The 15,305-nt window shown below is 45.4% G+C and overlaps 1 protein-coding gene across 1 annotated transcript in view; it reads left to right on the top strand.

Moving 5' to 3' along the window:
• Positions 1-15,305, top strand: part of LOC130127109 (ankyrin repeat and fibronectin type-III domain-containing protein 1-like) — an 88,743-nt gene that overhangs the window by 21,203 nt on the left and 52,235 nt on the right. The window contains exons 5-7 of the mRNA XM_056296685.1: positions 699-796; positions 1,689-1,779; positions 5,736-5,843. Coding sequence (XP_056152660.1) covers positions 699-796; positions 1,689-1,779; positions 5,736-5,843 — 297 coding nt within the window. The remainder of the gene's footprint in view (positions 1-698; positions 797-1,688; positions 1,780-5,735; positions 5,844-15,305) is intronic.

The raw sequence follows: 15,305 nt of genomic DNA, 5'->3' as shown, positions 1-15,305 counted from the left end.
ACTCTTCCGAGCCATTCCGGTAGCTACTCCACCCCCTCTGCCAATCCAGGGAGGGCTGTAGACTACTACATGCCTCCTCTGATACATGTGGCGTCGCCAGCCACTTTTTTTCACATGACGATGAGGAGTTTCGCCAGGGGGACGTAGTACGTGGGAGGATCACGCTATTACCCCCCGTTCCCTCTCCCCCCCCGAACCGGTGCCCCGACCAAATAGAGGAGGCGCTAGTGCAGCGACCAGGACACATACCCACATCCGGCTTCCGACCCACAGACACGGTCAATTGTGGCTGTTGGGATGCCCAACCAAGCTGGAGGTAACACGGGGATTCGAACCAGCGATCACCGTGTTGGTAGGCAATGGAATAGACCGCTACACTACCCGGACGCCCCCCGGCTGCAACACGTCTCATGCAAACACGCTTTATTGGCAGAAATACTAGAAGGGGGGGTGGGGGGGATGACTCGAGGCTTACAATTGGTACAATGAGAAGGTTAATGGCAGCATCCCTGCCGCTGAAGAAACAATTGATTTACAATCAAGAGAAAAGAAAACTGCATCGTTTACTCTGTTTGGAACACTGTTGTTTACTGTCAGCACATTGCTGGTGTGCTGAAGCCGTGTGTGTGTGTGTGTGTGTGTGTGTCTGTGTGTCTGTGTGTCTGTGTGCCTGTGTGCATGTGCTTGTATGCGTGTAGTTGAGTGGAGCTGTTTAAAAGATTTCTCGCTTCTTGCTGGAGAGATGGTGTTGGATAACCTGCAGTCCCTCAAGTGTACCATCAACAACCTTACCACGGTAAAAACAACTGATGTCTCATACCTCTCTCTCTTGCGCTTTCTTCATTTTCTCTCTCACTCACTCCTGCGCTCTCATTTGAAGTCTGACTTTTTCCTCTGTCTCACTCTCTATTTCACTTTCTCTGTCTCGACTTTTCTCTTTATACTTTCTCTCCCTCACTCTGCATTTTCTGTCTTTCCACCTGTGTCGTATCACAGTATGTTTTCCTCGTATTTTACCTACCCGTCGGGAGTTTCAATGTAAGCACATACCTCACACTCTTATCTGGGGCCACATCCCTAGATAGATTAGGTTCAAGCATTCAGGTTAGGAACGTCTGTGAGGGTTGTGATGCCCTTCCAATACTCCTTCTGACCGAGCGGCAACCTAAAGAGCCAAAGATACAAAAAAAAAAGTCGTAGAATTAAAGAGAGGAACAGATGCTGTTTTTCAGAGCAATTGGAAAGAGAGGGTCAGAAGGAGGATCATTCAGTGGGTTGGGTTGGGGTCATGCACTTATTGAAAGGATGGGTTTCGAGCCCACGGTGACAGCTGGGCAAGGACTTCTGTTCTGACCTGAGTAGGTGGATCATTCTACCTCTGGGGAGCCCTACATTAACAGTGTACAGCCATTATAAAGTATGTATTCTTGTATTCATTCTCTATCCATCCTTCAGTGAATAAATTCTTTCTTGAATGGTCCACGGTAAAAACAAATTAGTATATTGTTCCATGATCTTCAACACGATGGTGTTGCCCAAATAGTCCTCTTAGATGATGGAACAGGAGTGCCGCAGCAGCTGAGCAAGCATGAAATGAGCTGCAAATTATATTCAAGTACACACACACACACACCTTGTTGTCAATTGGATTGTTTCTTTGTGTTATTGACCAGATAAATGTGTTTCAGGGGCGTCTATACTACGTGCGTGTATCAGCCTATAATATGAAGGGCTGGGGTCCACCTGCCTCCTCCCTGCCTCCCTCCGCTGCTCCCTCGAGTAAGTTCTCTTTCCTCCAAGTCTACGTATCATTGCCCCTTGAATCCAATGTTTCTCCACCGTTTCAGTTTGCACCCCCTAAAAAGAGATACGCTCTGGGCGTCCGGGTAGCGTAGCGGTCTATTCTGTTGCCTACCAAGACGGTGATCGCCAGTTCGAATCCCCTTGTTACCTCCGGCTTGGTCAGGCATCCCTACAGACACAATTGGCCGTGTCCGAGGGTGCGAAGCCGGATGTGGGTATGCATCCTCGTTGCTGCTCTAGCGCCTCCTCTGGTTGGTCGGGGCGCCTGTTCAGGGGGGAGGGGTAAGTGGAGGGAATAGTGTGATCCTCCCACGCGCTATGCCTCCCTGGTGAAACTCTTCACTGTCAGGTGAAAAGAAGCAGCTGGTGACTCCACATGTATCGGAGGAGGCATGTGGTAGTCTGCAGCCCTCCCCGGATCGGCAGAGGGGGTGGAGCAGCGACCGGGACGGCTCGGAACAGTGGGATAATTGGCTGGATACAATTGGGGAGAAAAAAGGGGGAACATTCCAAAAAAAGAGAGAGAGATAAGTGTACAAGTGCACGATGGTGAACGTCATTGTTTTGCAATTGAAATGTTTTTATGTCTGAATTAGGCATTGTTGCATTAAATGGGTCTTATGACCCCCTTCAGATTGTCTTGACCTCTTAGTCATTTGTAATCATCTCTGCCAGGTGGTAGCCTGGAGGAGGTTTTGCATTTGGTCGTGCAGGCGCGTGTGTGTCTTTCTGTTTGTCCTTGGCTAATCTCACAATCGGCTGGACTTGTCATCGTAAATACACAGTTATGACTGTATGATGAAGAACCTGTCCTGGTCGCAGTGATTAAAACGTTTGTTCTCGCTATCGCCGCTCCCTCTCCTCATTTACTCTCTAGCTCGCTCGACCAATGCTGCTTTCTGTCGCCGCCTGCTCTGAGTCAACCGTGTGCATGTGCGTCTCGCATAAAAGTAGTTTTGACAGTAGGATTTATTATAGTCCCAGCTGGAAAGCCTCTCAGTAGCTACAATAAAGCATTTCCCCTGGCTGAGCTATGTTTTCTTACCATTGTGTTATTGCTCTAGAATGAATGCAAGTCAATCAGCAGAGCAGCCGTCCACCTCGATTCGTTTTATATCACGAAAACCACGACGGTTAAACACATTTAATGACTTTTAATAAGGGCTTCGACATTATGATAGCCATTATGATAGCCTGATCCTGATCTCAGAAAATTGAATCAGTTCATGTGGACGCAGCGTTTAGTGGGAAAAATGTTTCATCCCTCATCTAAGTGACTCTGTCAGTCTCCGCTGACTGCGGGTATCCCCCAACCTTACAAACAGCACAGTTGCATTACGACTGAAACCCACAGTTGGTTTCAAATGCAGATTGCTGTGGCCATAACCAGAGTTACGTTAGCCATGTGAACTATTCACAGAGGATCGGGGAATAGCTGCAGTCACAGCATTGTAATGACCCAGCGGCTGGAGAAGGGGAGAAATCCCACATTAAACAGGCCCTGGTTAAGTGTGGTTATCTTAACTGGGCATTCATCAACGCCAGGAAGACGCCCAAACAGTGCACAAGCCAATCAAGGGAGGAGAAGGACAACAGCTGGCTAAGCATAAACCAGTGGTGATTCCGTATGTAGAGGGAGTGCCGGAACAGTTGAGACGCATAGTTACTAAACACCTCCCCCATTGCTTTCAAACCCCAAAACATGCTGGGCCAGAAGTTGGTCCACCCCAAGGATCAGGTCCTCCGGCACAAACAGAACAATATAGTGTATGCTGTTAAGTGCCAGGAGGATTGCCCTGACTTGTACACCGGAGAAACCAAACAGATGCTGGTCAAGAGGATGGCACAACACAGGAGAACTAACACATCAGACCAGGACTCCCCAGTCTACATCATCTCTACAGCCACTCTCTCAAGGATGAGGATGTGCACATCCTTGATGGGGAGGAATGCTGGTTTGAATGGGGAGTCAAAGAGGCCACCTGTGTGAAGAGGGAACATATATACATGTAGTCCATTTAGAAAGAGAGCACTATATTTTTTGCCCTGTTTTTAGTTTTATATATACGTATATATATGTCAACATGGATACAGGAAAAAAGATTTTAATGCATTGCAGTACAGGCCTGTTTTGTGCGTCTCACAGTCATCAGCTGCTAATGTGGTTCAACAAAGAATCATACAGTTTGCGTTGCCCAGCGTCACGCCCCTAATTTCGGTTGGACAGCGACCAGTCAGATGAGGAAACAGTCAAACTATAACAACCAATGGGGTAGGTACTTCTGATGCACAGCAACCAATGGAGGGGTAGAAACATCACAACCAATGGGACTGGGGTTTGTTTTGAAAAGCATTTAGGGCCAGGGCACTGTTGAAATGGCGTACATTAAAAATATAACAAGGTAATTTATGTGAATTATATATTGGGGTGGTGTTGGGGCACAGTTGGAAGGACAGGCAGTTAAAATATTTAAAAAAAAAAAAAAAACTAATAAATGTCATATGTGTATCATCTAATGGGGGGGGGGAATAATAAAGACGTTTTACTTATAGATATTTTTTTCGGTGTCTACACCTAGTGGCCAATTCGTTTCTGTTATTCAAGGTGGACATATCAGGTCTGCAAATAATAAAATACTTTTCTGCCAAGCACAGGTTACATCTTTTACCCCTAACTGAATATGCACTACTCTTTGCAAGGATTTTCCATGAGACAGAATAACTGATACTCTTGTGTACCAATGACCAAATTTGGTGGCTTGCATTTTTCGCATATTCATTTCTGAAGCTACAGAACAGAGGGCCCTTTTAAAATTAGGTTTAATGGCTATATGAGTAGCTTCAACAGAGCGCTGGCCCCTAAATGCTTTTCAAAACAAACCCCGGTCCCATTGGTTGTGATGTTTTCTACCCCTCCATTGGTTGCTGTGCATCAAAAGTACCTACCCCATTGGCTGTTATAGTGTGAATGTTTCCTCATCTGATTGGTCGCTGTCCAACCGAAATTAGGGGCGTGACGCCGGGCAACACAAACTGTATGATTCTTTGTTGAACCACATTAGCAGCTGATGGGTGCAGGACGCACGAAACAGGCCTGTACTGCTGTGTATTAAAATCTTTTTTCCTGTATCCGTGTTGATATTCCTTTCCTCATTAGTCGAGCACTCACAACACCGTTGACGGTTTCGGGAAAAAACGCTATATATATATATATATATATATATATATGTGTGTGTGTGTGTGTGTGTGTGTGTGTGTGTATTTAGTTCATCACTTCGCATTGGGCCGACAATCCCCTTGGCTGTGATATAATCGCAGTGCGGCACGGCGTGGGGTGAGGTATTGCTTTGATAAAACGGTTACCAGGTCTGGCAGAATGCGGATCAGTCCCCCTGGAAGCCTTGTTTTTGCTGTGGGTTTTATCTGCCACCAGTTGCAAAACCTCCCAGGAAATACAGCGATTACTTTACAGTGCACATCAAATATACAAATGTTGCTTCATCCGTGACGATAGCTCCTCTTCTTCTGCGAAAGTCTCTTTAACCACGGCTTGTAAATTAATGTGTTACGTAAAAGACAATACCAAAATCCAAAAAGTTGAAAAAGTTGCCTCATGTTGCTTTAAGGCATAAAACAGGATATATACCTGCAGTAAAGAAAATGTATAGAAACATACCCAATAAATGATAACCTGTCTAACCTGCACGGAGGATAAGTGATGCATTGAGAGCATCCTAGGCTGTGCTGGTGTTAATCTGACTGCAGATGACAGGGTCAGGTCTCATCGGGGCAGGACCAGATCTTACTCTGACGCTTTGGTTTTTTTATGCAACGCCTGTCTACAGAGAACTAGGGTGGTCTGCTCAGTTCACTCTAAAAAAAAAAAAAGGTTTGAATCTGGGCTCTGATGGTTGCCGTCTGTGTGTCTTCAGACTGGAGGGAGACTGATGGTCGAGAGCCCCGCAGAAGAGGCTATATTGAGGCCATGGAGCGGCTGCTGCAGCAGGTCCGCGCCACACACACGCACTACTGCTGCGGAGGTGAGTGTTAGCGAAGGGGCCGGGCGGGCGGGGGGGGGGGGGGACGTGTCTTTGATGCTCAGGTTTGACAGAGCGGTGACATGTTGCAGGTCCAGTGTACACTAACGTCGGTGAAATTACAAACAGGGCAGCTGACCACCTTGGTTTTTCTAACTTGGGCTGTGGTGTGGTGTTTGAGATTCACTGTGATGGCACGGTCACTAGGAGGCGTATTCAGCGGAGTAAGCCGCAGGGACACCTCGCCTGTTTGTTTTCAGACTCCTTCACACGCTGCTGCAGAGCTGGAAAGAATCACATCCTGCATGGCATTCTGTTGTGTGTTGAGCAGCTTTCTTATATTCATTCCATCCATCCATCCATTATCCAAGCCGCTTATCCGAATTCGGGTCGCGGAGATGCTGGAGCCTATCCCAGCACTCATTGGGTGGCAGGTGGGGAGACACCCTGGACAGGCTGCCAGTCCATCACAGGGCCGAGACACACACACAAACATACACACACACACACACATTCACACCTAGGGACAATTTAGTACGGCCGAGTCACTTGACCTACATGTCTTTGGACTGTGGGAGGAAACCCACGCAGACACAGGGAGAACTTGCAAACTCCACACAGAGGATGACCTGGGATGACCCCCAAGGGTGGACTACCCTGGGGCTCGAACCCAGGACCTTCTTGCTGTGAGGTGACAGTGCTAACCACTGCGCCACCGTGCCGCCGTTGTTATATTAATTGATTATCATATAAAAACAATTACCTAAACTATTAATCATCCCTCTCTTGTGTCCCATATTTTTTTGTGCACAGAAAGATTGTGATTTTTGTGACCGCTGCAGTGGTACAGTGGTACTTTGCAGAGTCTGTGGTTGTAAAATCTGTCTGTTGTCTTGATTGAATTAGCTGCTGATTGGTAAAAGGGGAGCTGACATCTGAGACCAAGCCATCTGAACTAAAGAAGACTCATTATTTCTGGCTCACCAAATGTGTGCTCACTGACGTGTGTGTGTGTGTGTGTGTGTGTGTGTCTGTCTGTCTGTCTGTCTCTCCATACGTACACGCATGTGTCGTGTGTGCAGACGCGGAGCATCTCGCGTTGGCCGCCTAAGCCTCCACTTCTTCCAGTAGATTAACTCGGCGTTAAAGCAGAGAAATGAAGCATGCTTAAAGTGTTTTTACTCCTCGACTCTACTCAGAAAGGTCCATGAATGCCCCTTCACAGTACGCTGACAAGTGTGCACGCACACATCCATACACACACACACACACACACACACACACACACACACACACACACACACACATGCTCCCGCGCACATACATAGAAAAATGACCTCATGAACACACATGCACACAGTTGAGGCTCGCTGTTAACAGAGCCCCCACTCACACTCACTCTGTTTTTCTCTCTTTCACACACACACACACACACACACACACACACACACACACACACACTCACACACACACACACACACACACACACACACACACACACACACACGTGCATGCGTGCGTGGATGCACATACACACAGTAGGTGCCAGGGGAGCCCATGTACATAAATAAGCTTTAATACATTTATCCATTCTGGATTATGCCAATTTATATGTTTTAGTATGTCACCCATATAGCATCGCTTTGTAAATCATCCCCCTGGGCGGGGTAAACACACCACCTCGGACCTCAGCCAGGATGGAGAGAGAGAGACGCACAGAGAGAGAGAGATAGAGAGAGAGAGCAAGGCAGAGCGAGAGAGAGAGAGAGAGAGAGAGAGAGAGAGAGAGAGAGAGAGAGAGAGAGAGAGAGAGAGAGACATAGAGTGAGAGACGGAGAGAGAGACAGAGAGAGACAGAGAGGAGTGAGAAAGAGAGCAAGAGAGAGAGCGATAGAGGGGAAGAGAGAGAGTGTGAGAGAGAGAGGAGTGTAAGAGAGAGAGGAGAGTGTGAGAGGAGAGAGAGTGTGAGAGGAGAGAGTGTGAGAGGAGTGAGAGAGGAGAGAGAGTGTGTGTGTGTGTGAGAGAGAGAGGAGTGAGAGAGGAGAGAGTGTGAGCGAGGGGAGAGAGAAGAGTGAGAGAGGAGAGAGTGTGTGTGTGAGAGAGAGAGAGAGGGGGGGAGTGAGCGAGAGAGAGAGGGAGTGAGAGAGAGAAGAGAGTGTGTGTGTGTGAGAGAGAGAGAGAGAGAGAGAGAGAGAGAGAGAGAGAGAGCCCGCCATGACTCCCGCTCTTGTAGATATAAGCCTTTAGGCAAAATGAGATCCACTGGATTTGACCAGACAAAGTTAACAAACAAATCTTATGTTATGATTATAATCTCTATAATAACATCTCAGCGATTTTCTTTCTTTCTTGTTTTAATTTAGAAAATCCAAGTGAGAGAGGGCAAGAGAAGGGAAGAGGGGACCTAAAAGGAAGTGGTAGTGGCAGATGTGGGGAAGTGATCAAGTGAATGACTTGATGGAGATGGGGGTCAAAAGGAGCGATGAGGAGAAGAGCGAAGGGAGTCGCAGAGGGAAATTGAGGGGACTACAGGAAGAGGGAGCAGGAGAGATGGGGGGAGGCTGAAGGAGGGATGAAACACAGCTGTGCACAGTGCAGAAAGTTACTCGGTGCTCACAAATGGCAACTTCATAGCTCCCGCTAATGTGGGATGCCCCAAGAGGGTGTGTGTGTGTGTGTGTGTGTGTGTGTGTGTGTGTGTGTGTGTGTGTGTGTGTGTGGCTGGCAGTGACCTCACTGACATAACTGTTGACTGTGATTCGATTGAATGACAATGCTTTTTTTTAGTCTCTAACTCTCACACACACACACACACACACACACGGTGAGGAATAAGATAGTAGAAAGACATGATGTCTGGAGAATTTCGGCTTGGTTTTTTTGGACAAACACGGGAAAAATAGTCCACCGCCGGCTGCAGCGAGGAAAGACAAGAAAGTTGTGTTGAGAAGTTTCAGTACAAAAACTAGTGGAGACTAGTGTGCACAGAGTCAGGATTTATGCTGCGAGAGCATGCTCAATTAGTCATTCTTTTAGCTGTGTGTGCAAATGTAATGTATACGTACGGTGTGTATGTGTGTTTTGCTTTCACTCCATGGGGTGTATATTTGCACAATTTATTCTGGGAGAGTTGGTGTTCAAAAATAAATGTGTGAAATTAATCAGTGCTGGTACAATGCCACCACTATAGAAGAGCGAGAGCAAGGCCTTCGTTTAGCAGCCGGGTCGTCTTAATTTATGATGTGTATATGCAGATCTGAGGGAGGACCATGCACGCACACACACACACACACACACACACACACACACACACACACACACACACACACACACACACACACACACACAGGGAGCTATGTTACTTTCTGCAGGGTGACATATGCCCACATAAACACACACACACACACAGGTGTACCTAGCTTTCCTTCCATAATAATCAACATTTTGATAGTGTATGACAGGCCTCGGTTGTGTGTGTGTGTGTGTGTGTGTGTGTGTGTGTGTGTGTGTGTGTGTGTGTGTGTGTGTGTGTGTGTGTGTGTGTGTGTGTGTGTGTGTGTGTGTGAGACAGTGAGTGAATACATGCCAGCCAGTTTGTGTGTCTGGTTGTTTCTTTGTCTCTCTGTTTCTTGTCTAATTTAATTCTGTCACAGTATCTCACCATGTCTCTCCCTCACTCTCTCTCTCTCTCTCTCTCTCCCTGTCTGTCATTCTCTCTCTCTCTGTCTCTCTCTCTCCCTCTCTGTCATTCCCTCTCTCTCTCTCCCTGTCTGTCATTCTCTCTCTCTCTGTCTCTCTCTCTCTCCCCCTTCTCTCTTTCTGTCTCTCAATCCCTCTCTTACTCTCTCTCTCCCTCTCTCTCTCCCCTCTCTCTTGCCGTCTCTCGCTCCCTCTCTTACTCTCTCTCTCTTTCTCTGTCTGTCACCCTCTTTCTATTCCCTACTCTTTGCCTCTGTCACCCTCCCTCTCTCTATACAGGTATCTCCATCTTATAACCCCCCCCCCCCATTCACCCTTGTCTTCTCTCCTGCATTTTCTGCCCCACCTCCCTCCTCATCTCTCACCCCCCCCCCCCCCCCCATCCATCTCGCTGCCAGTAGGGAGATCAGATGGAAGGGTGGCCACCTCATTAATCAAATCCAATCCTGTTTTTCACTCTGCCCCAACCAAAACTCATTTCTTTATTTATTCACTCTGACGTGCGGCCTGCACACAAGGGCCGGCGTGCTCCTGTCATATTATCCACTTGTCAAATCCAGTTAAGCTCCAGTCCTCCAAACACATAGAGACTTCTTAAAGTGAGCAGGAGCCCCGGCACCCCTAGCCTGTTATTGAAACAACTTTCCATATACCTTGTGTGTTTTCTCAAGTCTGCTTTAGCCAGTGCCCCGTTGAAAAATAGCTTGCCATGCAGATGCCTTGCAGACATGCTGTTGTATGTGACATTGTGAAATATATCTGTGTGATGCGGTTGTGTAACATTTCCCAAGGCAGAACTGACGACAGTATAGGCAGTATTGTATATCTGCGGATGAAATCTAGGTCAATATGTGCGGATGAAGACATTTAAATATTTGGCTTAACCGTGTTTCGGTGCAATAGCTCATAGCTTAGTTTATGACATAAATCACAGTTTTTACAGAGAGAAAAATACACAGGGTTGTAGCTAATACGTAAGATTGTTCATTTCTGCTTCTCGCAGGGTACAAATGAGTGAGGTCTGCACACTGTTAAGCTCCCAATAGTTTTATTCTCTTTCTAAGGCCTTAAAAAGAGAACAAAACTGTTCATAGGGAGCTTAACAGTGTGCAGACCTCACTCATTTGTACCCTGCAATGAAATATATTGTCAGTCCTGCACCTGAATGATTTGCCTGGATGTGCGCACACTTGGTCCTTTTTCATGTCTGCTTCTTCACATCGTTTTTTATCTCTGCCAGGTGGTAGTCTGGAGGGGATAATGCGTTTGGTCGTGTGTGTGTGTGTGTGTGTGTGTGTGTGTGTGTGTGTTTGTGTGGCTAATCTTCGCAAACTATAGACCCTTTTACTGCTTGTAAACAGTGATGACATAGGTGTGGATGCACGCGCATTTAGGCAATGGAAGTATGGTGGAGTTAGCTAGTTTGTCAAACTATGCGAGGGGATTAACGACAAAAGATCGCGAAAGTTACCTGAATTAATTAACTTTGGCGAACGGCAACCGACCTCCAGATCCGTGTGGTATTACCGAGTGGGTGGAAGACGTTACTAAGTGGCCTAATATCCAGTGGCCAGATATATATATACATATTTGGTGGAGAAACCGAGCGTATACACAAGAGAGAAGTTGCGGGCATACAAGTCACTGGATGCTTACAACTATGTTGTCTGTGGTCACATACAACATGTAAAATACCATGACATATAGACTCTGAGTTCTGTGTCCTGAAATCCGAAGTCTTGCCAAGTCAAAGACAAGGACACAAGACGGCTATGTACAGGCATGGCTCATCATAAACAAACCCGAGAACTACGTCCTCACAGCCAAGTGTACCCGCATGGCAGGGTGAGTATTTTTTTGTTCTGTTGCTTTTCTAGTTTGCTCAGGGTTAATGATATTGGCCTAGTGGTTGTGCAAACATGAAATCTGCTTCTGTTTCACTGTCATTTTCTTCCCTCATCATATCAAAATGTGCCTTTCCCTGTAACTGAGTCATGATAAACGGGGCATGAAATTCACATTATCATGAACTACACACAGTGTCTTGTTGATTCAGAGTTCCAGCTGTGGATGTAATTAGTTTGCAGTGGAAAAATGCGAAATTATATAGTAGAATTTACAGTCTTCTCAGCCACAGCCTAATTTTGACTTGAGATTAAGTGTTAATTGCAAGCCCTGGTCATCAAATTAAAACATATATTGGATAAGTCAATAAGTTTTCTTATGTCTTTTTCACATTTCAGACTTGGGTCATGCTGCAGCTATGCAGCAGCAATTTTATTTAAAGTTGAGCTCTGTGTTAGGATGGGGAGGACAGAGGCTTGCAACCACAGGCGCCTCCGGTTGCTCTGAAATGGCCGTGATCCCGTCGGAATTCGGTAAAACTTCAGTCCGCTGTTGGTAGAGTAGCGATCCATACAGCCAAACACACAACCACCGGACATTTTGATGCTGGTTAAACTTTGTAATCTCCTCTTCCTCGCCTGAATCCGTGACAGAATGGGAGACTCGGGGGTAGCATTTCACTTCCGTTGCCTAAATGCGCGCTCATACTTTTGATGACGTAGTGTAAAAGGGTCTATTGGACCAATTGTAACGTTGGGCTGGTGTAGGCGGAGAGAGCTAGCAGCGTGTGGCTAGTTAGCAAGAGCCCCGGGATAGCCGATTACCTCAGGGAGTAGACGGACAGCGAGATGGGGGTTTCCATACTGCCACTTTATTTCTCCATACATCGACCACACAATGCCAGGTCTCCACGGCAATGTGTTCACCGATCATGCATGAACAGTACAGAGGCCTCACATAACCTAAAAGGTACTCTTGAGTTGAGAGGCAGAAGAAGAACAGGAGCTAAATAACATACGTCCATTCACCGCATGCTTGTCACTCAACTAACTCAAAGAACACAAGGCGCCAGACGGTGCCGCCTCTCCCGCATCCAGGCAAGTACGTCTTAAAGGGACACCTCCCAATTTCGACTGTTACACTGTCAGCCTAAAACGTTGTGTGCACAGTTATGACTGTATGATGAAGAATGTCTCATCATTGCGGCGTTTCAAAACCTTAGAAAAACATTTGTTCTTGCTATCGCCGCTCCCTCTCTCCGTTCACTCTCTAGCTCGCTCCACCAACGCCGCTCTCCGTTGCTGCCTTGCTGCATGAGTCAACCCTGCGCATGCGCGACTCACTCGGGTACGAGCGTTGAAAGTAAGCAGGAAGTCGATCACAGTATTTCGCATGCCAGTAAATCATTCGCTGCTGATCTCAGCACAGCAGAGATGGAGGAACACTGGATGAACCAAAATTCGCCAGTCTCCAAAGTTAAACCTCTGGTATAAAAGTACAGTTTCAAAAGTAGGATTAATTATAGTGCCAGCTGGAAATCATCACAGTAGCTACAATAAAACGTTTTGTTTTGTTTTTGGTCTACATACATGGTGATGCTGGTTGCGTGGCTTGGGTCTTGGGCTGTTCTGGTGGTGTCTTGGCACTGCTTGGCATCCTCCTCGTCATATTCTTCATATATGTCATAATTCCATTATGATTCAATTATCCTCTTTCAATGTTGTATTCCGTAAATTGCGTAAGCACAACATCCATTGGACGTCTGTCTGTCTTGGGAACGAGAGCCCTCCTCTGTCGTTCTCCCTGAGGTTTCCAGGTTGTTTTTTTTTTTAGGGAGTTGTTCCTTATCCAATGCGAGGGTCTAAGGACAGGATGTTGTGTTGCTGTAAAGCCCCCTGAGGCAAAGTTGTAATTTGCGATAGTTGGCTATACAAATAAAATTGACTTGACTTCTTAGTTGTTCTATGAATGAAAGTAAGTCAGCAGAGCAGTCCTTCGCCTTGATTCATTTTATATCATGAAAACCACGGTGTTTAAACACATTTGAAGTCTTTTGCTTTTAATAAGGGCTTTGAAATGATGGTAGCCTGATCTCTGTCGTTTTTATATCAGACTTGGTCGCTTTCGTGCGCTTAAGAGGCTGCACATCCACAGACTGACAGGCAAAACGTTTTTATTAGGTAGATTTTTTAGCTTTAGTGCTGCATATTAACAACCTTTCTTTTTTTTTTCATATTTCCCATTCAGTCGTCTTGGGCGCGGTACAAAAGTCATATAATGGCAGAATAAACATCTGATTGTCTGTCCGCGTGTGCGTGTATTTCCTTTATCCCGTAGGCGAAAAAGGGGTGGTTTGTCACCAAATTGGGACACCGGAGATGCATATGCCTGGTTGAGATCTGCACTCTATGGAGTGTACTCTAGTTTTTGGGGGTTTATATATATTGTGGCAGGATGAGGAAAAACACAGGAGACGAAGGCGAGTTTGAACTTTATTCCTCAGCTCCAAAAACCAGCTGAAACGGGAACAACCTTGCACCAGAGAGCCCGGGAACGTAAACCACGCCCCCAGCTCACAGCCCTGCTGGGTGAGAGGCATAGCCCCTATTGTCCGCCACAATATATATCTTTTGCAAGTAAAATTGGAATTGGTGGTGCACTCCCTTTTGAGCTGCATATAGAGGAATTAACTTTATTTGATTACCATAAGGTGGCATCAACCATGCCATGCACGTTAGAGATTTTTTTTATCTGTATTTCATCTCATAGTTAAAACTCCAGTTACAACCAATAACTAGATCATTTTTGTCATGCCCAGTACTGTTAAGAAGTCAAAACTTTGATATTTTTTTAAAGCAGTTTCTCTCCATGATTGAGACAGATATCAGTAGTATATCAACAAGCACGCAATAGAAATTACATTTATAACATGTGGACATAATTTCAGTACTGTAGATTCTAGGTGATCCTATATGACACAGCAGATATGTAGTTTCTTTCAGACAGCACATTTATTAAAACCCTGATTGTTGGTATGTCCTTGTGTCGTATCCGGGTCAAAAGGTATGAGGGAACAGTCAGGAAAAAAAGGGAAGGTCGTCTGACCGAGAAAGGGCTTCAGTAATCTACATGCCGCTTCATGGCATTTTCTACTGTTTCAGTAGCTTCTACAGTTTGGCTGAATATAGTGTTCCATAACCGTAAAACAGCCGTTTCGGGTATTGATGTAAATGGTACTTATTATTAATGGTTTGGTTTTTTTGTTTGTTTGGGTGATTGCCTTCCTAAGCCTCTGAGGGGTTTTGATCTCTGCACAGTTTAGTTCACTTGCCTATTCTGTTTTGCAGAGCGCTTTTGTGCCAAATCTGAATGTAATTTGAACACGGGGTTTAACTGACAAAACAGATTTTTAAAAAATCACACACTTTGAAAAAATAAATGACATCTCATACAAAAGCAGAAATTGCACAGAGTTGAAACGAATTATGGCAAGGCGAGGACGTTTATATGTGTAGCACATTATCATTAACAAAATAAAAGCATAAAATAAGATGAATAAAAGTACAGACAAATTTTATAAAAGTAAAGACAAGTTTAAAACTGAGTTAGTAAAATAAATAAAAGTGTCGTAAAAACTGATTAATTAAAAGTAACAACAATTGGAGCAGAATATATAAAAATAGCAATATATATATAAATATATTATGGTACTTCATAAACACGAGTGGATAACCCCAGTGCTTGGTTGACGGTCACTTTTCTAAAATTGACCCACACTACATGATAAGTATAAGTATTGAATGATACGGTTAAATAATGTTCTTTTTTCCCCCTCACTGAAATATCCATCACCTAAAAAGTAAACTTTTCAAAGAGAGGGGCAGGGGTAGGTTTTGAAGAGAGCCTGTGTTTCCAGTTTTC

Source organism: Lampris incognitus, chromosome 17 (genome assembly GCF_029633865.1).
Source record: "Lampris incognitus isolate fLamInc1 chromosome 17, fLamInc1.hap2, whole genome shotgun sequence".
Classification (NCBI taxonomy): Eukaryota; Metazoa; Chordata; class Actinopteri; order Lampriformes; family Lampridae; genus Lampris; species Lampris incognitus.
This window is presented reverse-complemented; position numbering and strand designations above follow the sequence as displayed.